This window comes from Selaginella moellendorffii, unplaced genomic scaffold, assembly GCF_000143415.4.
Source record: "Selaginella moellendorffii unplaced genomic scaffold, v1.0 SELMOscaffold_161, whole genome shotgun sequence".
Taxonomy (NCBI): domain Eukaryota; kingdom Viridiplantae; phylum Streptophyta; class Lycopodiopsida; order Selaginellales; family Selaginellaceae; genus Selaginella; species Selaginella moellendorffii.
Genome location: NW_003314422.1, coordinates 44,782 through 65,714, shown reverse-complemented (window position 1 = coordinate 65,714; position 20,933 = coordinate 44,782). Strand labels below are relative to the sequence as shown.

General features: G+C 44.3%; 7 protein-coding genes and 1 long non-coding RNA gene across 13 annotated transcripts; 4 read left to right on the top strand and 4 right to left on the bottom strand.

The window, feature by feature from the left end:
- Positions 1 to 205: 205 nt before the first annotated feature.
- LOC9663369 lies at positions 206 to 4,784 on the bottom strand. 2 transcript variants are annotated; one of them, XM_002993465.2, is made up of 14 exons: positions 3,898 to 4,784; positions 3,694 to 3,828; positions 3,495 to 3,639; positions 3,155 to 3,439; positions 2,852 to 3,101; positions 2,603 to 2,790; positions 2,399 to 2,552; positions 2,240 to 2,346; positions 2,061 to 2,189; positions 1,913 to 2,008; positions 1,369 to 1,853; positions 1,186 to 1,307; positions 1,009 to 1,114; positions 206 to 938 (listed from the first exon to the last, which is right to left on the bottom strand). In XM_002993465.2, exons 1-11 carry the CDS (start codon positions 4,689 to 4,691, stop codon positions 1,374 to 1,376), a joined length of 2,763 nt encoding a protein of 920 aa, XP_002993511.1. In that variant the 5' UTR covers positions 4,692 to 4,784; the 3' UTR covers positions 206 to 938; positions 1,009 to 1,114; positions 1,186 to 1,307; positions 1,369 to 1,373. The 2 variants fall into 2 exon arrangements, with proteins under 2 accessions (XP_002993511.1, XP_024522949.1); XM_024667181.1 differs by having other exon boundaries at positions 1,009 to 1,110.
- A 722-nt stretch (positions 4,785 to 5,506) lies between these two features.
- On the top strand, positions 5,507 to 6,032 carry LOC112343535. The gene is made up of 2 exons (XR_002991312.1): positions 5,507 to 5,598; positions 5,662 to 6,032. It is a non-coding gene; the product is annotated as an uncharacterized LOC112343535 (long non-coding RNA).
- Positions 6,033 to 6,610: 578 nt separating this feature from the next.
- LOC9663353 (NDR1/HIN1-like protein 26) lies at positions 6,611 to 7,670 on the top strand. The gene is made up of 2 exons (XM_002993479.2): positions 6,611 to 6,693; positions 7,115 to 7,670. Exons 1-2 carry the CDS (start codon positions 6,611 to 6,613, stop codon positions 7,668 to 7,670), a joined length of 639 nt encoding a protein of 212 aa, XP_002993525.2.
- A 4,101-nt stretch (positions 7,671 to 11,771) lies between these two features.
- On the bottom strand, positions 11,772 to 12,870 carry LOC112343542. 2 transcript variants are annotated; one of them, XM_024667176.1, is made up of 3 exons: positions 12,783 to 12,870; positions 12,660 to 12,701; positions 11,772 to 12,602 (listed from the first exon to the last, which is right to left on the bottom strand). In XM_024667176.1, exons 2-3 carry the CDS (start codon positions 12,684 to 12,686, stop codon positions 11,844 to 11,846), a joined length of 786 nt encoding a protein of 261 aa, XP_024522944.1. In that variant the 5' UTR covers positions 12,687 to 12,701; positions 12,783 to 12,870; the 3' UTR covers positions 11,772 to 11,843. The 2 variants fall into 2 exon arrangements, with proteins under 2 accessions (XP_024522944.1, XP_024522943.1); XM_024667175.1 differs by having other exon boundaries at positions 12,767 to 12,869.
- Positions 12,871 to 12,931: 61 nt separating this feature from the next.
- LOC9663367 (ent-kaurenoic acid oxidase 2) lies at positions 12,932 to 15,224 on the bottom strand. 3 transcript variants are annotated; one of them, XM_002993464.2, is made up of 10 exons: positions 15,073 to 15,224; positions 14,761 to 14,986; positions 14,338 to 14,665; positions 14,133 to 14,282; positions 13,815 to 14,066; positions 13,667 to 13,753; positions 13,537 to 13,615; positions 13,381 to 13,487; positions 13,208 to 13,329; positions 12,932 to 13,140 (listed from the first exon to the last, which is right to left on the bottom strand). In XM_002993464.2, exons 2-10 carry the CDS (start codon positions 14,982 to 14,984, stop codon positions 13,047 to 13,049), a joined length of 1,443 nt encoding a protein of 480 aa, XP_002993510.2. In that variant the 5' UTR covers positions 14,985 to 14,986; positions 15,073 to 15,224; the 3' UTR covers positions 12,932 to 13,046. The 3 variants fall into 3 exon arrangements, with proteins under 3 accessions (XP_002993510.2, XP_024522941.1, XP_024522942.1); XM_024667173.1 differs by having other exon boundaries at positions 13,537 to 13,753; XM_024667174.1 differs by having other exon boundaries at positions 13,537 to 13,753; positions 15,090 to 15,224.
- A 145-nt stretch (positions 15,225 to 15,369) lies between these two features.
- LOC9663352 lies at positions 15,370 to 17,005 on the top strand. Of its 2 annotated transcripts, none has more exons than XM_024667168.1 (7): positions 15,370 to 15,689; positions 15,883 to 15,972; positions 16,024 to 16,104; positions 16,162 to 16,293; positions 16,358 to 16,579; positions 16,638 to 16,730; positions 16,787 to 17,005. In XM_024667168.1, the coding sequence occupies exons 1-7, from the start codon at positions 15,435 to 15,437 to the stop codon at positions 16,946 to 16,948; spliced, it is 1,035 nt and encodes a 344-aa protein (XP_024522936.1). In that variant the 5' UTR covers positions 15,370 to 15,434; the 3' UTR covers positions 16,949 to 17,005. The 2 variants fall into 2 exon arrangements, with proteins under 2 accessions (XP_024522936.1, XP_024522935.1); XM_024667167.1 differs by having other exon boundaries at positions 16,623 to 16,730.
- Positions 17,006 to 17,089: 84 nt separating this feature from the next.
- On the top strand, positions 17,090 to 18,622 carry LOC112343541 (protein EFFECTOR OF TRANSCRIPTION 2-like). Its single transcript, XM_024667169.1, has 3 exons — positions 17,090 to 17,222; positions 17,309 to 17,695; positions 17,762 to 18,622. The coding sequence occupies exons 1-3, from the start codon at positions 17,148 to 17,150 to the stop codon at positions 18,311 to 18,313; spliced, it is 1,014 nt and encodes a 337-aa protein (XP_024522937.1). The 5' UTR covers positions 17,090 to 17,147; the 3' UTR covers positions 18,314 to 18,622.
- Positions 18,623 to 18,865: 243 nt separating this feature from the next.
- LOC9663351 (probable xyloglucan endotransglucosylase/hydrolase protein B) lies at positions 18,866 to 20,431 on the bottom strand. Its single transcript, XM_002993463.2, has 4 exons — positions 19,996 to 20,431; positions 19,817 to 19,917; positions 19,525 to 19,721; positions 18,866 to 19,461 (listed from the first exon to the last, which is right to left on the bottom strand). Exons 1-4 carry the CDS (start codon positions 20,162 to 20,164, stop codon positions 19,068 to 19,070), a joined length of 861 nt encoding a protein of 286 aa, XP_002993509.1. The 5' UTR covers positions 20,165 to 20,431; the 3' UTR covers positions 18,866 to 19,067.
- Positions 20,432 to 20,933: the final 502 nt, after the last annotated feature.

Below are 20,933 nucleotides of genomic sequence, written 5' to 3'. Positions count from 1 at the left end.
TCGCTGTTAACGCAAAAATCGCTCATGAACAAACTATACGAGCTTCACTCCTAGAACGCGTTGTTTGTACTTTTCAGCGTGCTCCGAAGGGTCCTGGCATTGGGCAAAGTCATAGTGAATTGTATAAAGAAAACAAGGCTAAGTCTTGGGTTGGAAAATGTCGATTTTCAGCACAAAACAAAAAGAAAAGAAAGAGTCACATTGGTGAGAATGAAAACGATGGGTTTTTCTTTAAAAATGAACCGAGAATAAGAACAGGAGTTCTGTGAGTGAATGCTTACCACTTGGTTCCTACCTAGTAGCACATTGCTGAAAATGAAAATGAGCTTGTGAGAATGAAGATCGCTCCCCACCTAGTGGAACCCAGGACGGCCCTCGTAGAGGGGCGAGGTAAAAGTCCCGTCTCCACCCCTGAGCTCCACCAGCATGCGCCCGTAGTAAACCGAGCACCCGGTACCCAACTTGGTCATATCGCGGTTGCCAAACACGAAATCGTTGCGCCCGCCATCCCCTACGTAGAAATCCATGCAGCCTTTGTACCCGCCATCCAGCTCGAACACTAGGTCGCTCACCTTGCGGTTGTGGACCACGGGCGACCCGTCAACGCGGAAGGGGCGGCACAGGGTGGTAGTCAACCCTAGGCGGTTGACCGCGCTGGCCGAGACCAAGGCGTCGGAGCCGTAGTTGGGCATGAAGGACGCCGGGCGACCGTTGACCGTGCCGCGGGCCCAAAAGCCATAGTCGTTGGAGTCGCCGTAGGATATCATGAAAGTCTTGTTCACCGGCGGCGCCCCGAGCTCGGCCACCATGTCTTGGGCCTCGCGGACGCTGGCGGGGCGCTTGTCCGCCACGAAGAGGGCGACCTCGGCGTTGGAGACCGACTGGAGGTAGTCGCGGACCTCGACCGGCAAGCCAAGCTCCTCCATTTCTCTCCCCATCTATCTTGCAAAGGAAAACAATGCCAGCGGCGATCAAAAGGGGTCTGCTACTGGGCTGCCCGTCACATACCTCTTGTGACGCTAGAAAGCCCGAGATCAAAGTGCCAAGAACCAAGAGATGATGTGGCAAATTAGCTCAACGGCTGATGGCGAGGTGGCAGCGATGGACTGACTGTCTTTGATACAAACAGTGTAGGTGGTTAGAAGTGAACTAGTTAGAACCAACTATAAAGTGCTAGAGAAGTACCTTGCTTGTAAGCACGCGCTCCACCGGGGGAGATCTCGTCCTCGTCGCCTGTAGTCTCGAAATTTTTCTACATTCCAAAGTGCTAGGCTTAGAAACACGCCAAGAAATCTCGTCCTCGTGGCCTGTAGTCGCGAAACTTGTTAGAACCAATTCTACTTTCCAAACTACTAGGGAACTAAGTACCTGGCTTATAAGCACGCGCTCGAGGATGCATCGTCCTCTTCCGGCTCCTGTGTATCAATCTCCACGTCCGACAGTGACACGCCTTCGTGCTCTCCAGCCTCGTTTAGGACGGATCGCTGCCCCTCCCCTAATTGTTGTACAAGTTGGAAGATTGCGCTGCCTGTCGCAGGCCTGTCTAAAGAGCTGTACTTTGGTGCCGGTACTCGAAACGGCAGTGTAAAACTATCGATTCCACCATGGTTTTGTTGTTTCGTTGTGTTGGAATCACCATCGTCCTGGTATGTTGGTGGCGGATCTATGAATATTATCCCGAGCTCGTAGTTACAAATGTGTAGTCGAGTGCAAGGTGACTGGTATTCGTCGTCGTTGCTCGCCGCCTTTTTGACGTATTTGCCCCACGCGGCGGGGCTAAAGTTGTGTGAGCCTGTATAAATCCAGCCAAATGCTTGGCTTGATGTGGGCGATTTAAATCGTCTCTGTGCTACCTGCGAGGTTGAACAGATAGTGTGACTGAGCATTCTTTGCAACTTAGAACTTATAGTACCTTTACATGCATTGGGATTCCTTCTCGACTAGGTGGACATGGAATTGCGTCGTGCAAGTTGACAGCGCTCGTCGATTTTATTCTCTCCCACGTTCGCTGTTGTTGGTAGAAGTGATGTTTGCTTGCTCGGCAAAAAACATTTATGTACCTCTGGGAAGCAAAGAATTCCTCGGTATGAAGAAGGGCCCCATTTCGCGCTTTTTAACCGGTCCAAGGTCGGGAAAACTACTTCTATTGATGGATTGGCCGCCTCATGCTCCGCGGTCCAGCGGCCCCACTGAATAGGAAAAGATCGCAAGATAGTCACGTACAATAACAAAACCTTACCTCCGGATCTGATTCACACGAATCGTCTAGTGATGCCTTGCGGCCTGCAGCATCGGAGAATGATGCCAGAAAGTTCGAGTTCAAGGACGTTCCAATGGAAGAGGAACCTGCAAGGACCTCGACAATCAGTTTTAGTGATAAGTTTTAAGCAGCACTTACAATACACAAAATCGACTTCAGCGGAATCTGGCCACTTGTGCTCGGCAAGAACTTCTGTTAATCGCCACAGGCCATATTTCCGTTGAATATGGCGCAAGAGATTGCTCATTGCAGATTCTTGGTCTTTCGTAAGAAGCTCCCCGAACTTAGACCCCTGATACACAAAAACACTGTCAACAATGTACGATATAAAGCACGGGTTACCTCAAAAACATGAAGTCCAAGCTGTACTACGCTTTTGCTTTGGCCAGCTGCCACACCAAGCACTTGCTTGGGCCATAGCATGGCCCTCCAGCTACACAAACCAGCGTCACACAGCGTTGAAACCCATGCAGCTGCACGTTTTGGCAAGAATCCAATCGGCAGCTCCTCTGCTTGTGATACAATATCGCCTGTATCACACACACAGAATTCGGTAAATCATAAAACAGAACACCAGAAGTTAACACATACTTTGCTCGAGAAAGCGCAACTGCTGAGTTGGTGGAACCACGGAAATCACCACTGCATTCGGATCAGCAGGTAAGTCTTTGGCTCGCTTGAGTTGGACGTGCACCATGCCTTCTGGATCAAGAGGCAAACTGTTCAAGAGAGCAGCGAGCTTTCGCAATCTCAGTCCATTAGGATCGCATTTGGGGGAAAATTGATGGCTAATTCCCGCAACTGTTGTTGCTACGGTGCCGAGGTAACTTTTCTCCAGCTCCTGCTTCGGAATTTAATCAGAACGATTTACAAACACCAAAATAAAAAGCTTACCTTCATACTCTCTGGGAAAGGCAACAGTTCCTCCCAGAATCCCGGTACTGACGCAACCAGTGACACCGTTGCCTTCGAAAAATTGTAGCAAGCCAAGTCGGTTGCCCAATGAGCTTCGCTAGGAACGTCTTTCACCAAAGTGGAAATGAAGCCAGCCAAGTAAGCTGCAAAATCTCCATTTCTTTCTCCGCCCTCGGTAATCTTGGACGAAAATAGAGAGGAATAGTCTCTTGTGTTGCGAAGGGGAAAATCTTGCCACCAAACCGTGTTGGAGACTTGCAGCCACTGTGAAAAAAAAAAGAGTTAGCAAACTCCAAAGGAGAATATGAAAACGAAATACCTGTCTGTAATTCAAATTGGAGGACGTCACTATAACTCGAATATCTTTTGAACGCTTTAAGAGAAAAAACTTGGGATGATGGCAGCCAACACCACGCATCCTGGATTTATCATTTGTTCGTCGCAAAACAGGGAAAGGCGGATACCTGCATAGAAACATGTAGATACTTCGCCTGGAACATGAGATACGAGAAACTTACACTACTTTCAAATTTGGCCACTCACAATATGGATGCTCCATGCGGTCGCTTATGGCGGTGCTCCAGCTTCGTTCGCTGTCGTGACAAGCTATAGTCACAGGTAATGTCTTTGGAAGCCCGAAGGACGAGATAAACCTGCAAAAAACGACTTGCGGAGATTAGACAAAGAGAAAGAAGAACAGAAAAAAAAAAAAAAATTCTCACCAAATAATGTCAGTAGTAAACGATGCCACAAACATTTCCCGAATGTCTTCCAATGGCGCCAGAAGATCTGCCACTGACACGTCTGTTCTGGAGGGCTGTACATCCTCCAGTTTATTCATGCACAGTCCACTTGATTTTGGAAAAGAATCACAACCAGCCACCTTTGTGTCGCCTCCAATCTGTTCAACTTCTTGGAGATCCCTTTCCTTCCCGACGAAAGCTAGATTTTCCAGGCTAGAGTTCCTGGTAAAGCACTCTGATCGTAGCTGCCGGCTCTTATCAATCAGCTGCTCCACCGAAGCTTTCACCCTCTTCACCTTACAGTTGAGACTTGGCCCGAGATGATCAGCCTTGGATTTTACCTGGCGCCGCTGGACATTCATCTCTAGTTCCTCCAAAGAGCTCCTTATAGCATCACTACTCTCGCCAGCATTCTCCACTGTAAACCCTGTATCCTGGATAGAATCCTTAACCGGAGCTACCAAGAACACTCTATCCCCTGGAACAAGAACCCTGGAGCTCCCGAGAGAAATCCTTTCACTGTTGACGTAGACCACGGACGATCTCAGGCAAATATCTGCCCCTTTCTCGACTCCATGGTGCAAGACGAGAGAATTTTCGGCATCCACGAAAATCTGGCAATGCCGGCGACTGACCCTCCCATCCTTGAACACGAGATCGCAGCAGCTCGATCGCCCCACAGTGTAAATCTTCCCCGGAGTTACCTCGATATCCGCCAAGAACGACTGCGCCGCCAGCGGCTTGACAACAAATCGGCCGCGAGAATCCGCCATCGATGCGCTTAGATCTATGCTTCAATCTGCGCCTACTGGATCACTAGAGCTGGATTACGCTGAGCGAGCGCCGCATTGGCAGCCTAGCGCGGCCAATGCCCTGCCCTTGCGTAAGAGCCCTAAATTTGAGTATCTTGTAGCTCACGCTTGGCGGGAAAGATCTAGGGTTTGTGTGCGCGCCATGGGATTTATGGTAACGACGATCCTCTTCTTCGGCGCTGCGCTGCTGGGCTGCCTGGGATTCACGTTCTTCTACAACAAGGGGCCATCCATGAATTTGTGAGTAGAAATCTATAGATGCGAACGCTGGATCTTAGGTTTTCTCGGGAAATTGGCAGGCTACATGTAACTTTGGTGATCACTGCTGTGGTCTCGTGCTGGATGCTGTAAGATCTCTCTCTCTCTCTCTCTCTCTCTCTCTCTCAAACTGATACTCTTTTTTTTCTTTTTTCCAGATGGGCGATTGTGTATATTGCACAGATGAATCCCTTGATAAATCCCATTCTCTTGGACGAGGAATGACACTACTTCCACACTCCTACTGCCACATTTTTGTAGCCAGGCCAGGTATATTGTTGTAATCAAATTCCATTTGTTCTTCATGGCGTGCTTTCTCTTCCAATTCGTTCTATGCATTCGTTGTTCATGAGATCTAGTCTTAAATTCACTTGGGCGATTGTGGCTGGAGAACCTTTGCCAGTTCGAAGTCGCTCACGCTGAGTAGAAAAAAAAGCTAGAAGAATTCGCGGGTCAAGTTTTTCTTTTCGTTTCTTTGAAAAGGCAAAACTCTAGAGTTTCTGTGCTGTGGTCAGATTACGCGACAGCGAACAGTGGATGACAAAACTTCGTGATTTGGGATCTTATGATCTCTCGAGTTTCAAAAGGGGGATTACAAAAGTTTCGAGTGGTAAGTGATGAGAATCACCACTGCTTTTATTGTGCTTTGATGATTTGACTGTGGAGTTTTTAGAATGGCCATCGCCGCCACAGCTCCTCCATCGCCTTTGGTTCCACTGCTACTTCTTTCCATTCTGTTTCTCTTCAAAGGCAAAGGCATCCCGGGCTTGAAAGATCGCTTGACAACATTCTCCGTTTGGGCTATACTGCTGCCTCTCATCATCTTTGTTGCTGTGATCATCATCCATCCAAGATCCTCGTCTCAAACCAACACAGCAAACTTACCAAAGCTTTCATCCACATCAAACTATAATCACTTCGACACTTGTGGCGCTGGAGCTTCAAATTCCTCCGAAGGCCCCAGATGGGGATACATTCTCATGTCCATGCTCTTTGCGCTGCTCATGCAACTGTTTAAAGAGAAGAAAAAGGATTAGAGCCAAATACATAGTTTTGACACTGTCTCTGTTTTGTATTACACTAAATCGAATATTAGTCAAAATCAGTTGCATGGATTTTACTGTGGCCAGCAAAAGCAATACTGTAACAAGTTGACGTCCGTTAGACTTGGTAAGTTGGAGAAATCTTCTTTGTCCGGAAGATTTACATAGATGCTAACAATATAAACGTTGGACCTGGTGAATTCCAATCTTATCCTTCTTGGTGGGCACTACACGACCATGTAAACACAATAAACAAAGAGATGAGCCTCACTAAGGTCTTACCCAAGAGTATTCCCTAGTATATAAGCACAATGTATAATCAGTTGGAGTTAGAAGCAATGGGTCTCAAGCTTGGTTTCGTAGTCGCAAGCGTTTTGTGTGTGGCGTTTTATGTCGCAATGGAATGTAATGTTGCTGCTGCTGATGATGATAATTCTTGCGATGGCGGCCGGCACTGGAGAGGATCTGTGTGCTCCTGCGACGGTGGCCAGCATTGGAATGGAAACACTTGCGTGTCACAGAATTGCGACGAAGACGGTGGATGGCACTGGAATGGTAGTAGATGTGTGAGATGCGAATATGACAATGGGTGGCACTGGAGTGGACGTGATTGTGTCAAGTGCTATGTTGGATGGTCCTGGGACGACGGCAGCAAGAGCTGCGTGAGAGACTGAAAGGTCTCTCAGAGCTCTCAATCAAGAATAAGAAAACCAGCAAAGTATTATAAAGTAGTTGGTTTGATTTATCACTACTTTTCTTTCTTTCTTTCTTTCTATCTTGTAAAGCTTTGCTTCTTCTTTTCGAAACCAACAGTGGAACTAAAATGATACCATGAAGTACTTTGACAAAATCATCTTTCAAACCGTGTGATGGTCGTGCAAGCTACTTCCAGGAAGATCATGCGCTACACAAATTTCAACGTTGAAAACGTACACTCTAAACCATCCCATATGAGATCTGAAACCTCCCTCGATTCCACTTGAGCTTCATAATCGTAGGTAAAATGTCGTCATGCAAGTGCTTCTGCTGCTGCTTCTGCTGCTGCCTCTTCTTCTCGATGTTGTTTGTGATCATCTTCTTTAGCTCAGTCAGTGCAGTCGTAAACCGCTCAAAAGTCCACCACATCCTGGAGGACGCAGTCCTCTCGAATCTTAGCGCAAGCAACTCAAGCTCACAAGGATCCAGGATCGACTCGGCATCTCTAACTTTCAAGGTCTGGTCTCGCAATGCAAACAAGAAAATGGGGGTCCATTTCTGGCACTTGCGAATCGCTGCTGTCTATCGCGGCTACGAGCTGGGAAGAGCCTACGCATCTCCGTTTGTCCAGCCACCTCGAAACATCACACATTTTGAAGCGCCTCTCCAACTTTTCAACCTCACCATTCCTCTTGATCTTGCCACAAAACTGAAGGGCGATCTAGACTCCGGCCAAATTCCGATGAGGATCAACGTGAAAATGCGGGCAAAGTACAAACGAGTCGACAAGTCATGGCAAACAAAGCTTATCTCTGGCGACCTTCACGGGGACGATAAGTGTAACCTTTTGATTGGCGTTAGTTCTACTAATAGGTTCAGCAGCTTGAAAGGAAGGCAGTGTGGATGGACTGTTGCATTTTTCAATCCAAATCAGGGAGCTTGAAAATATATAATCTTGATTTGTTATTTTGCACGGTCCAGATTCTGATTTGAAGGCAAATGCTTTCCAAGGACGCGTGAAAGCCGCTAGAATTCCCACAATGCAGTCAGCCTGAGCGTTGAGTAAAACATTGATTTTGTAAAACACAAGGTCAGGCCATGCAAATATTTGGTCCTTTTGGAGCTTTTGATACAAGACGCAGCACACCGGAAGCTCGATCAAGGCTGGGGTGCAAGCTGGGACGTGGTGAATTCAGCATCACAATCTGGGAAAAGAAAGTGCATGAAAATTGTTCATGGAAAAAGAGAGTTGTTGTGCTAATATTGGAGCCTTTATCTTAAGACCAGGACTTTATAATTTTTAAAACTTTATTTTATTTAAAATAAGCAAAATCCAAATAAGAATTTGAAAAAACAAGAAAAATACTTTTATAAATAAAATTTAAACTCTTAAATATATTATAGTCATTTTCTAATTAATAAATATGGCTAAAAACATTATTATCAGCTATGTAATAATATTATTTTTGACAGTAACATATGGTGATGATCCAGAATTTGATTTTCTAAATAGCATAAATAATGTGGATATGAGTACAATTGTTGATGCTATTGATGAATCAATACATGCTATTGATTGAAATGATAACTATCTTTTAAATTTATTTAATAGTATATCAGTAATTTTAACTAGTGGAATTGTTTTAACCAAAATTTCATGTTATTCAAGAAATGCTCTTAATTATGCATCAAGTGGAGAAAATGGTTATACTTTTGGAAATTCTTTATATAAAGATTTTGGAAGATTATTTTGAAAATATTTTCATAAAATTTATTAATTTCAGCAAGTTCCATAAAGATTACATTTAAAAATTTAAAAATTTATTATGACCGAGATGGTATATCAGAACCTGAATATTATTTTAGTGGATCAGTTAATAAACCAAAATCAATAGATGATTGTAATATTTATAAAAGTATAATTATAAGTGGTACACACATTTCGATCACAACGAAATTTCATAGTTTCTTGCTCTAGATCGCTCCCTGTTAGCTGGATCGGGCCGACTCAGTGTTAGCAATCGATTTCTCCTCTTGCCCCGGGTGTGTAGCGCTCAGCTTGTTTTTACATAAACTGATAATTTAAATGAAAATAAAAATGTTTTTTGTGTTTTATGAATACTTTAAAATTAAAGCTTTTCCTTCTAAAATCCAAGATAATTTTTAATATCTCCCAATAATAAGGATATTTTACTACTAAATTTAAGATGTAATCTTGTACTTTATTCTGGCAAAAATATAATTTATAAAAATTAAAATTAAAATAAATAACAAATTAAAATGCTATTTTCAGAGTTAAATTAATAGTTTTTTTTATCATTATATAATATAGAGTGGAAAAGAAACGTCTTTTGTAAAAAGAATCTTAATTGTATATTTCTAACATTTTTGAGCCTTCAAAATGATTGTAATTTAGTTTTATATTCCAAGTTATCCTGATAAACCTTTTTGGTCAACTGAAATTAATAGACATAATTTATATTTAAAATAAAAATTTAAAGGCTTATTATTTATTTGATTTTAAGGAAAAAACATCTTAAAATATATAAATAATTTACTATAACACTTAGTTTATTTTGAGTTTTATTTTTTGTGGTATTTTTTATATTAAATAAGAATAAATAAATATTTTAAGCTATATATTTTATGGTTTATGATTAAAACACTTCTTTTTTATCAATATATTTATGTTAAATACCAAAAGATTAATTAAGTAAACCTTCTTTTCATCACATCCTAATGTTTGCTAGGCCAATGAGAGGGTGGCACAACTTGTGTGCTCATTAGCTAGAGTGTGCTAAGATGCGAATTTGACATGTGTTTAAGGTGCTGTTGTGTGTGACAAGTGTTGACTTTTCATGTAACCATAGCAGATGTCTAGAATTTGTTTTTTTCTCATAACAAAGAAAATCAAATGTTCAGTCAACACACAGGCAAGGAAACCATATTAGTCAAAACATCAAAGAGATAGAAACTCTCTACCTAGGCAAGATATTCCAAGGGACTCTATACCTGGAACAAGGAAATATCCCTTGCAGCATATTCATTTTGTCCCCTCCTAAGAAAATTTTAAATTGCTCTTTGAGGTCCTTGGGAAAGTTTAGATGTACATGAATTCCCTTGAATCCCACTGCTGCTCGGTCATATGCCCTTGTGGCTTCCTCAGTAGTGTCATATATTCCAGCCACACTCCCATGGTGGAGTTTAACCAGGGAATTAAAAAAGACAAATATGAAGCCTAATTGGTTGGATGTGGAGTATGGCCTTATGGCATCTGTGGAGCGATAGAGCTGGAGCAAGCCTTCTGTAGAGTTCCTTTGAGTTAGTAGTTTGCAAGTGATATTTATCACTCATTGCAATCATTGCAGTGATTAGAAATCTTTATGCTAGCATTATATAATAAGCCAAAACCACTCAAATTCGTTTACCTTACTTGTTTATGTTCTTTTGCTTCTTCTCTTCACCACACTATAGCCAGTGAGGAGACATTGTCTTTTAAAATAGAGAAACCAGATCTTGAGTTCATGTCCACCCCTAATGTTGTTCCTGCTGAGAGTGTAAAAGAGGTTGCTCCATGACTAAATAGAGAAAATGTAAATAGAATAGAGGAGACAATTCCATAAAAGAGCTTTGTTAGTGATGTAGCAATTCCAATGCAAAGTCCACTATAGGATAGAGCTATTCTAGTGCAGTGTTAACCATAAGGTTGAATAATTCCAATGCAATGTCAACCACATGGTTGAGCAATTCTAGTGCAAGTTCCAGCATAGGATGGCATCCCTTGCACCCGCCCCCCCCCCCAATAGAGTCAAGAGTATAGCTCTATAGTAGCTGTTTTTCAAGTTTTTGCAAATCTGCAACAACTTCTTCCTGCCAAAAAAGTGCCCAGCGTAGTCTTAGTATGCATGGTTTCAATAAAAAATTTGTGGATGTTTGTTTAGCCAATGGCAAATTGGTACAAATTGGCTTAGCATTGATTGGATTGAGGTAAGAAATTAACATGTGTTTAATATGATTGAAATGGAACTTGAGCTACAATATGTACTATTGTGTTTTGTAAATCATGGTTCACATGCAGTGGCAATGCTCTTGGGAGATCTCTGTGTCAGCACACAGCATAGGTTGGGACTGGTGATTGGTGATCCAATTTCCAAGCTAGCATTTTGGATTTTTAGTTAGCAAAGAATTCTCTGTTATGGTGACTGTAGGAGACAAAAAGGGTTGTGATTGCAAACATCTTCACCATCATAATTGGCTAGAGTTGAGCATGTAGAAAGTCTCCTGTTTTTCTTCTGCCAAGAGCAAATAGCAACCACAAATGCTGAAGTATGCTACATTTCAAAATAGGTATATATTAGCCCCAAGAAAAGGTTGGAGGCGTGTCCTCCCCACGGCATGAGGAGGCAGTAGTTGGAAGACTTTGGGGGATTATAAGGTTCAAGTTGAAATCCAAGCCACAAAAACAATCAAAAGGCCTCTAGAATTTTTCATATTTAATAGTGTTCATTTTTTCAATTTATAAAACTCCGGGATTGTGAGAGGTGATGCTTTAGATCTGGTGACAAGGTGTTAGCAAAGTGGCTGTAAAAAGCATGTACCTGGGTACTTTACAGTCTCTTTATCCTCATACTCATTGAAACTTGAAAATTGGTTTGGGCATGTACCAAAATTTCAAGTTATTTCAAGTTATTTTAAATTATTTCAAGATTAATTTGCTGCATGTTGCATGCAACAACACTTGGTTTGCTTAATAGTAGTCTCGTTTAATAATCCAATCGATCAATAATTATAAAAAAATGTTTATAATTTATAAATCAAAATTAATCTTATTGCATATTAACCATTAGATGGTAGAATAGAAAATAATATACTAAGAAGTGTTTAGGAAAGTTTATAAATTATAAACATGTTTATAAATTATAAATACAAGATTAATCTAAATGAATAACAACTGTTAAATGGTAAAAAATCTTAGAATATTCAGACATATTATAGGTATATTCACTACCATCCTAATCATGCTTAAGCAAACCAAAAATAACTCTTGTTTGAAATGGATGTATTGATTTATTATAATTAAAGTACAGTACGATGAGTCTTTCCTGATTTATAGTTGTTATTCTAGCTCTATATCAATGTCTTTAATCGTGATTTCCACGCCTTTGGTAGCTCCATGACGAACAATTGCGACAAGAACACTCCTTTCCTTCTCCAGATGGAGCAGCTTGATCTTGTCACCTATTCCAAACCGAACTTTCACTCGTCGATACCCTGGCCTATCGATCTCGCCACTCGCAAACGAGCCAACAAACTCCGGGAGAGTGATCGGCGAGCTCTCGCTCGCTTGTGGGAGATTAATAAACACGTCGAATGCTGTGAGCTCGGATCTTGGCACCACCATACTCAGCTCAAGAATCTCCTCGAGTTCTTCTTCTTCGTTTTCCACGTCGAGTTTTTCTTCCATAAACACGCCGCGAGATGATTCACTGGCCAGTGAAGTTGCCGTGGTTGACAATGCCATTGGCCTCTGGACTCTAGCGAGAAAAACTCCCCCATGGAAGACTAAATCCTTCTTTGGAAGCCCTGGGCCATACTCTGGAATATCATCCACCTCCATAGCCAAAGCCGCCGAAGGGCCGATGAGACACACCGCCGTGAAGAGCAGCAAAGCCGAGAAGGAGCGACGCTGGATCTCGGAGTTCACCTTGGACAGCATGGAGATTCTGAGCGTCAAGTCGAGCCGTGCCACCAGATCAAACTTGGCCTCGTCCCTCTCCCTGAATTCCAATCGAGGAAACGATATCCTGGCCTTCTCCCTGGATTTACCACTGTCGGTGATCGCAGCGCGTGGATTCCGCTTGAATCGTTCGAGCACCTGTGAATTTCACAGCCCATGAGATAGAAAATTCTTGGTTTTTTCGGTGTGACTTGCCTTAGAGATGGAGGAAGCGAGCGCCATTCGTGTCCTTGTGTCCTAACATGGGGAAAACACAAAGACCCTTTACTCTATAGCTTAGCTTCCAAAAGAGGGCAACTTACACTCTAAGAAACGGACCTATTTCTTGAGCTTCTTACATTCGTCTTCTAGAAATAACCAAAGCTACCACGCTTTCTTCGCAGCAAGCTTGCTTCCTTGAATTTCCTGCCAGCTCTCCACTCAGGAAAGGTACTTTTTATCCAAAAGAAAGGTTAGAAAAGCTGATAAAAAAGAGATTTTTCTGCATTATCTTCCATTAAACGATTGCTTCTCGAGAGTAAACATCTTCATCTGTCCTTCGAGTCTTCATCTGTCCTTCGATTGCGTGATGTGATCACCGATTTATCTACGTCTGCGAACTTGAACTGGAAAGTAGTCTTTGGGCCTTGGATGCGGCAGGAAAGTTACTTCGCAATCTGGATTCAGCGGTTTCACGCTGCAAATAGCACAAGCACACAGTGACCAAACACGTAAAGATACACGTACAAATAAAGTTTGCTTACTCGTAGCCGAGCACCAAATGGTGGACTATAATGCATGCTTCGAGCTTCGCGAGTTCGTTCCCTGGGCATGTTCGACTTCCAAGTCCAAATGGTAAGTGCGTGAATGGACGAACTTCATTTCTCTGCAGGGATTTGTTTTGTCACAGTAACGCAAAAACAAAGACAACACTTACAGCCCATCGATCCGGATCAAAGTTTTGAGGATTGGAGTGCACGGCAGGATCCATATGAACTTGTCTCAACCAAGGCTCCACATACCAGCCTTTAGGAATTGTAAAGCCTGTATACGATTTATAAGTCTAGAGAAACTAAGAACCGGAAAGAATCACCATTAACTTCGACATCAGTCACAGCTCTTCTGAAAACCATTGGAGATATGTTAGCCACTCGCAAGGTTTCATTGATCACCTGGTGCAAAGGGAAAAGAAAATGAGACAAAGCTATGAATCGCAACTTTACTCTTGAAAGATATGACATCTTTTTCACGTCCGATAGAGAGAGCGAATCTCCAAGAGGTTTTTGAGACGCGATGAGCTCTTGTTCTTCCTGTCAGCATGTCAGCAGTAAAACGGTGTTTAACAAAGAGAGGAGAAAAGAAACAAACTACCTTAACTTTGTCATAGACAATTTCGTGCTTGAGTAGGAAAATCAGTAGCCACAGTATGAGATGAGCAGTCGAATCGTGCCCCGCATTTAAATACATCACTAGCAAATCTACAATTTGCTTGTCGTCCAAATGCTTCCCGTTCTCGTCAGTGGCATCCATAAGCAGCGAAAGTGTGTCTGTTTTCTCAGGTTTCTCCGAAAATCTTCTCTTGTTGAGAACTCGGTGAAGCAGTACATCGAGTTTCTTGCGAGCCTTGCACAGAAAAAAGGTTGTTATCATAGGCTGGAGAGACAAGCCTGGGAAAAGCAAAGTTTTTACCTTAAGAGCTCGATTGTACGAAGTTCCTGGCAAGTTGATCGGTAGAGAACGTATTCCTTGGTTCCCTTCATAGTAAAGAGATGAAACTTCTTCCACGTCCAGGCCCGAATCTTTGCTGAAAAGAATATCATGAATGGTACGAAACGCGTACTATATAGATTCCCATTCAGAGACCAACTCAAAATCGATTTGAGCAAGAACATACCTTTCTCATCTCCCTGAGCAAGAGAGTTCTTTCCTGACACGACCATTCTTCCAGGCAGCTCTTTATGTTGCTGGACATGCGAGGGATGTAATCCTCGAGAGCCTTGGGATTGCTCAGCGCTGGCTCCGTGAGCCTGCGAAGTTTCAAGTGCTCCTCGCCGGTAACTCCAGCGAAAGATCGCGTGCCGATAAGTCTCCTTGTGCTGCTCGGCCATCCAGTCTCAAACAAAGAATCCCTCGAAAGAACCACTTTGCATGTCTCTGGAGTAGTCGCCAGCACTGTTGGCTGCCAAAAGAGAAATGCTTTGTAGACTCCTGTTCGATCGTACCTTTGAGAAGGAGAAGATCCAAAGCAAAAAGCTTCAGTTTTTCATAAGAAAAATGCTTGAGTTTTTCATGAGAAAAGAGAGAGAGAGAGCTTAACTTGTGGAGATACTTGGTGATGAAAGAGTCTGGATTGTGGGACTTGAAAGCCCGAAGGAACGATGCCATGTTTCCAAAGATTGGCCATCCGAGAGAGCCTGGAGGAAGTGGAGCTTGCCCGGGCTTGAGCTTTGGTTCATACCAGAATCTATTGAAGTTGCGAAGGAGCTCGAAGAATGTAGCGGCAGCCACTGTGGCGATCGCGATCGCCCACTTGAGATTCATCCCTGCAACGAAGAGAAAAAAAAAAAGAGAGAAGAAGAAAAGAGAGCAAACTCTCAGTGTGGAGATCCACTTTACAAAAAGAGGAAACCTTGGAAGAAGACTAACTTGTGGGCTTGAGCTCTCGTCCATAGCTTTTCCTGATTCCATCCAGCTCCTGCAAATTACAGGACACTTTGACAAAAATCAAGATTTTGCCCAGAAGAGATCAAGATCCTTGTTCTATTGCGTTACGCTAGAATCTTCCAGGACGAACAAAAAAAAGGAGTAAAGTAATCAAAAAGCGATCCGCGTTAAACCCTAAACCCTAGCTTAGAGGTGGTTGCAGGGCCGTCGATTTCCCCATCGGACGGTAGCAACCCCGACACGTCAGGCTCCAGTTATGAGCCCTAATTTCCAGACGCTATGGCGGATTGATCAAGCGAGCAGCGCTACGGAGGCGATTGCTAGGGTATGGCTTGCTTGCAACCGGCGTGCTGGCTCAAGCCATGCGTTTCCTCGACTAGTGCAAGCGCCATTTCCTCCTTGGCGTCTTGGCCGGATCACAATCGGGCAAAGCAGGCGTGGAGCTCGTCCAGGGCTTTTTCTGCAATAGGGCTATGGCGGAGCGGGAGGAAGCATTCTAGCTGCGCCGCGGCTACCTCATCGGCATCGTCTGGCGATGAATTAACTTCTTCCTCTGCTTCGTCCGCTGGCAATCGATCTCTTGTAAGAAATTTTAGGCCTGCATTTTCGATTAGAATTTTTTTCTCCTGCTTGTTTCGACTAGAAGGTTCTTCTTTCTTGCTTGGAGCTCTGGATTTTTCTCTTGTTTCGACTAGAATGTTCTTCTTTCTATGGGTTTTTTATATGATGGATTCTATACTGATTGGGAGGAAATGCTTTTGATTTCTTCTTCCAGTCCAAGACTAGGAGAGATATGTTGCTGGAGTATGTGCAAAATGTCCAGCCCGAGTTCATGGAACTCTTCATCCAAAAAGCTCCTCAACAGGTAAAGATTTGTGATTTTTCTGTCAACTAAACTCTTTTTTCTGTACCTTAGGTGGTCGAGGCTATGCGAAAGACAGTGACGAACATGCTTGGAACGCTTCCTCCACAGTTTTTCGAGATAACTATCACTACGGTAATGGTTTTAGTTTTTTGGTCCTTCTTCGTGGTTAAAAAACTTGTGCTTTTCTAGGTGGCTGAGAATCTTGCTCAGCTCATGTATAGCGTCCTAATGACAGGATATATGTTTAGAAATGCGCAGTACCGTATCGAGTTGCAACAAAGTCTAGAACAGGCGGCACTTCCGGCCCCCAAAGACGAGAAGGCAAGATGAAATGATATTCGTAAGTCTTGTCTGATACCAAAGATGATTTTTGTGTTCGTTCCAGTTTGGTCCCGAATTCGAGAGTAAGGTACAAAAGTCGCAAGTCCAGGGGAGCGTCTTGAAGTGGCACAAAGAAGATGGCCCGGTGGCTATGGACGCCGTGGAATACATCGAGTTCTTAGAGTCGGAGGTGGAAAAGCTTCAGCAGCAACTAGAGCGAGGCAAGGTGTCTGGCCAGAACGAGCTTCTCGACTACTTGAAAAACCTGGAGCCCAAAAACTTACAGGTACTCAAAACCTCCGTTCATTCCTAAAGTTTTGGATGAGAAGTTTTTGAGTTCGCAGGAGCTGACAACTAGCGCCGGGGAGGACGCAGTGGAAGCCATGAACACATTCGTGCAACGCTTGATAAGAATCTCGGACGCTGCAATGCTAAAGGTAGCAGCCATATGCTTTTCTCTCTTTAGATCTCCTGTGCGATGGATCACTCACAGAGAACTGCGACCGAGACGAGCGCGAAAGAACTGGCGAGATTGTTATACTGGCTCATGGTGGTGGGATACAGCATCCGGAACATCGAAGTTCGCTACGACATGGAACGGATACTCGGAATGCCTGCCAAGCATCCGGAGCTCCCTCCGGGGGAGACGATGTGATGCACAGTTTTGTTTGAGCAAAGGAAAGAATTGAGATACTACACAAAGATTGCCCGAGATGGAGTGCCCGAGGTGGAGTCCGAGGTGGAGTGCCCGAGCTGGAGGCTGACATGGAGTCCGAGATGAGAAAAGTCAGGGGTTCGAATCCTGGAACTTAGGGCGCCAAAGTGAAAATTAGTCCGTTGCTAGAGGACGATCCATGGCGTCGCCCTGCCGGATGCGCCGCGAGGAATGCTTCGCAGTGAAGCACGATCGCTACTTCACGCGCTGGAAGGTACCACATCTCTCCCTCACTTACCAAATCCTGGCGCATTTCTTCCACTTCTTGGATCCTGGTCTCCGCTAACGCCGTTCCTCTAGATCTTGATCGGGCACTCGGACTGGCGCGATTCAGTGGACAGCCCTAGCGGATCGAGGTACCGGCTCCACAATCTCCCCAGCAAGAGCGCTGTTCGTCCTGGAATCTACGAGCTGGGGATCGTCCGGCCGTGCTCGAGTTCTCGCAAGAGGAAAAAGAAGAAGAGGCTACACAGGAGAGATGTGGTGGCCGTGTACCTCGGACAGGCCGAGAATGTGAGACAAAGGCTACAGTCTTACGGGCAAGGAGGGTCTCACTTGGAAGGCTGGACTGGATTGGAGAAATGGCTGCCTGAGAAGAGAGTTCTCACGCAGATCTTCCGGCAAGGACCTCGATTGTTCTCCGAGATCTTTGCTCGAGGATACTCACTGGCATTTCGATGGTCTGCTGTAAGTTCTTGGTACTTTTTTCTCTCGCAAGTTTGCTCATCTTTTTCTTCTTCTTTTTTGCTCTAGACAGGAAGCAAGGAATCAGCGCTAGCAGCCGAGAAGAAGCTACTCCATGTTTTCGACTACGCTTGGAACAAGGGTGCCAATGGAGCTCGGCGATCGCTGGACGTTCTCACCAAGCTTGAGATGCAATCCAACGTGGTGTGCGGGACGAGGAGCTCCATTGCGACACGGCTGGGCTGCGCGAGGATTTTCGAGAGGAGAGTTGGAGTCAGGGTGGAGCTGTCAAAGCCCAAGGATCGATCGGAGGCCAGGAGCTTCCGGGACGTGATCAGGAGACTGTTTGGCCTCTCCATTGATGGTCACGAAGATCATCGCAAGAAAGAAGGAGATGGAGTTCGTCCAGACGATGCGAGGAAGACGAGTTCTTCCAGGAAGGTTTGCAAGGTGAGGATCGAAAGAGCAGGGACAGGGAAACTCTACGGGGAAGTGACAGGAGAGAATGGATTGAAATGCGGAGTGGTGTCAAAGGTGGATGGCGTTGGCTGCACGAGAACTCCCAGAAATGGGAGGAAGCGCTGCGATTTGCATAGGAGAATGAGGGTGATCAAGTTATAGGTATAGTTCTTATGTGATGGGACTCCAACTCTCACACTGTATGCTAAGCTTACGCTCAACAAAATTTACCAACTTTTTAATAAGGGGTAAAGATTCGTAAGTTTGTGATGATGGAATGCTCCAGACACGCACATTTGAACTCAAGATTGGCTGTCATCAAGGACGGATTCGAACTTTTTTGAAATCACGAGAAAACAACAGAATGTACGATGTTTGATTTAAAGATGAGATTTGACTCTTGTTATCATGTCATTGTTACAACTCTGTAAGTTGAAGTTGCCACTCAAGAACAGGTTCATCTTCAGAGTTCACCCTGGAATAACAAAATGTACAAAGAAACTTTTGAAAATTTAAAGTTGCCACTGAACAACAGGTTCAAAGTTTCTGAGTTTCCTAGGAAATAAAAAAATGCACAAAGAAACTTTTGTTCCCACTAAAGAACAGCTTGAAATTCAGGAAATAAGAAAATGTACAAAGAAACTCTTGAATTTTGAACTTGCCACCCAAGAACAGGTTCAACACAATAACAAAGTAACAAAATGCATGAAAATGTACAAAGAATATGGAAACTTTTGAATTTTGAAATCAAGTTTGAGCTTCAGAGCAGAATCAACTTCACAAATGAAATAACAAAATGTACAAAGCAACTTTGGAATGTAAACTTGCCACCCGAGGACGAAATGGAGCTCACCCGATTTCGATACAGCCCAGAGCTTCAGCCGTGTCCAAGAATGGAAGCCACCATGCACCAGTCCTAGAAAGCATCCTTGCATTCGGCCGGAGGCGTGGGATAGCGCGAGGTGTCGATGCAGTAGTCGTAAACCATGTAGTTTTTCTGGACCCACTTGAGCCTGTGGCGCTGGTTCCGGTTGAGCGAGCGGTAGCGTTCCTCGTTCCACCACGCGGAACTGGCCATGGCCGAGCACGCCTCAACCTTACCCGACTCGCAAGCGTCCACCGCAAAGTTTCGATACGACGCGACGAACGGAGCTTTGCTCCAGTCGATCTTGACGACCCCTCCGCGAGTAGCCCACTGATCCCCGTTCCAGATGCTCGAGAAAGCACCCATGGATTGCTTGGACGGAAACGCGACGCCTTTGGCCTCGTTGTTGCGGAAGACGCGAATCGGGATTTCATCCACCAGGAATCTGTGCCAAGGAAGGAACTTTGAGCTCGAGAGAAGAGAAAGAAGAGATTTTCGTCTTGCTTACACGATCTGGTGCTGGTTCCAGAGCACCGAGTAGGAGTGGAAGCTTGTGGTGGGATCAAACCAGAGGAAGATCCGCTGCTCTCTCGCTCCAACTCCATTGGAGTATATGTTGGTTTGGAGAATGTATGGCTCGCCGGAAACGTTTCCCAGGAACTCGAAGTCGAGCTCGTCTCGATTGGGTGTTTGGCCCGATGTGAGCTGCAAGAAAACAGAAAAGCAAATGCTATGTTAGATCCAGATCGAAATGCTCTCAAGATCGAATCGTGAATCGTGAATCGTGATGTGGAACTTACGTAGTATGCTGTGACTGTTCCGGCCGAGTCTCCCGGAACTAGCTTCATGTCCATGCTGATCTTTCCAAACAGGAACTGGCCCTTCGATGCAAATCCAGATCCTAACAATCAGAGGATTCCAATCGAGACGGTGAGATCAATAAAAGGAAGAAAAATGTGAGAGGATCTCTTTTCTCTACCAGATGAATTGTCGAGCCGGAGCTGGAGAGCACTACCACCCAAGAGAGTGTTGACGTGATCCGGCGACCAGGTCACCGCGAAGTCGGTGTTGAAGTTCTTGTTCACGGTTGCTGCCAGTGAAGAAGCAGCGAGAACTACCACGAATCCAAGCACAAAGAGACGCCCCATCTCTATGCACTACAAAGAACTCGATTTTGATTGACAAGAACAGGAGAGAACCAACTCGATCGATCGAGAGTTTCGATCGCCCAAAACAAAGGCCTATGAATCTATTTGTTCTCTCCTTCCTCCAGGAAGGTTTTATAGCGGGGTACGTAGCGTTTCAAAGGTAGCTTGAATCGAAAGCCACAGTAGAGCAGAGCAACGCAGAACACGTGAGAAGAGAATTGGGCGCTCGAGTGAGTGATTCTCACATCCCCTGGCTGCGTGCCAGTGCTTCACTTTTAGGCTGGAAAATCAGTCTCTCTTTTCCAACATTTGCAAATGTGTTTTCTTAGGAAAAAATTGAAAAATACAAAAGTTTCTCTTTTTTTTTGAATTGTTTTTTGCTTTTGTCTGTTGGGATTCGACCATCGACATGCCTATCTTTTGCTCCGTCCGAGACGACGAAACGGAAGAATCAAAATTTCCAGGGAGACAACGACCGCTCCTCCTGGAGCTCGCTTCTCAAAGCATTATATGTATAGCTCTCTCTCTACGGCTACGTAGGGGCCGTTTGCTACGTACGTAGCTCCGGAATCATGAGTCACAAACTATACGATCAATCAAAATCGGAAATCAATCTCTCTCCCATCCATGCCATCAGTTCAGTGTCCAGTCCAGCTCATACTTACTTTACCACACACAAACAACTACATTTACCACCTATTTATCCTAGCCAGCCTGCCAGGCTACCACAGAACAGATGATACTATACTTTTACTACTTTGTGTCAGGC

Coding starts and splice junctions, on each gene's coding strand:
- LOC9663369 (XM_002993465.2), bottom strand. CDS start 4,691: ATGGCGGATTCTCGCGGCCGATTTGTTGTCAAGCCGCTGGCGGCGCAG. Junction 2,791..2,851: donor GTTGCGCTTTCTCGAGCAAA/GTATGTGTTAAC, acceptor TGTGTGATACAG/GCGATATTGTATCACAAGCA. Junction 2,009..2,060: donor GAATTCTTTGCTTCCCAGAG/GTACATAAATGT, acceptor TACCAACAACAG/CGAACGTGGGAGAGAATAAA.
- LOC9663353 (XM_002993479.2), top strand. CDS start 6,611: ATGACAATGGGTGGCACTGGAGTGGACGTGATTGTGTCAAGTGCTATG. Junction 6,694..7,114: donor ACGACGGCAGCAAGAGCTGC/GTGAGAGACTGA, acceptor CATCTTCTTTAG/CTCAGTCAGTGCAGTCGTAA.
- LOC112343542 (XM_024667176.1), bottom strand. CDS start 12,686: ATGGCGCTCGCTTCCTCCATCTCTAAG. Junction 12,603..12,659: donor TCGCTTCCTCCATCTCTAAG/GCAAGTCACACC, acceptor TGAAATTCACAG/GTGCTCGAACGATTCAAGCG.
- LOC9663367 (XM_024667173.1), bottom strand. CDS start 14,984: ATGAATCTCAAGTGGGCGATCGCGATCGCCACAGTGGCTGCCGCTACA. Junction 14,283..14,337: donor TGCTCAGGGAGATGAGAAAG/GTATGTTCTTGC, acceptor GAATCTATATAG/TACGCGTTTCGTACCATTCA. Junction 13,330..13,380: donor TTGATCCGGATCGATGGGCT/GTAAGTGTTGTC, acceptor AAATCCCTGCAG/AGAAATGAAGTTCGTCCATT.
- LOC9663352 (XM_024667167.1), top strand. CDS start 15,435: ATGGCTTGCTTGCAACCGGCGTGCTGGCTCAAGCCATGCGTTTCCTCG. Junction 15,973..16,023: donor TCCAAAAAGCTCCTCAACAG/GTAAAGATTTGT, acceptor TCTGTACCTTAG/GTGGTCGAGGCTATGCGAAA. Junction 16,294..16,357: donor CGGCCCCCAAAGACGAGAAG/GCAAGATGAAAT, acceptor TGTTCGTTCCAG/TTTGGTCCCGAATTCGAGAG.
- LOC112343541 (XM_024667169.1), top strand. CDS start 17,148: ATGGCGTCGCCCTGCCGGATGCGCCGCGAGGAATGCTTCGCAGTGAAG. Junction 17,223..17,308: donor GCTACTTCACGCGCTGGAAG/GTACCACATCTC, acceptor CCGTTCCTCTAG/ATCTTGATCGGGCACTCGGA. Junction 17,696..17,761: donor TGGCATTTCGATGGTCTGCT/GTAAGTTCTTGG, acceptor TTTTTGCTCTAG/ACAGGAAGCAAGGAATCAGC.
- LOC9663351 (XM_002993463.2), bottom strand. CDS start 20,164: ATGGGGCGTCTCTTTGTGCTTGGATTCGTGGTAGTTCTCGCTGCTTCT. Junction 19,918..19,995: donor CCGGCTCGACAATTCATCTG/GTAGAGAAAAGA, acceptor TCTGATTGTTAG/GATCTGGATTTGCATCGAAG. Junction 19,722..19,816: donor GAACAGTCACAGCATACTAC/GTAAGTTCCACA, acceptor GTTTTCTTGCAG/CTCACATCGGGCCAAACACC.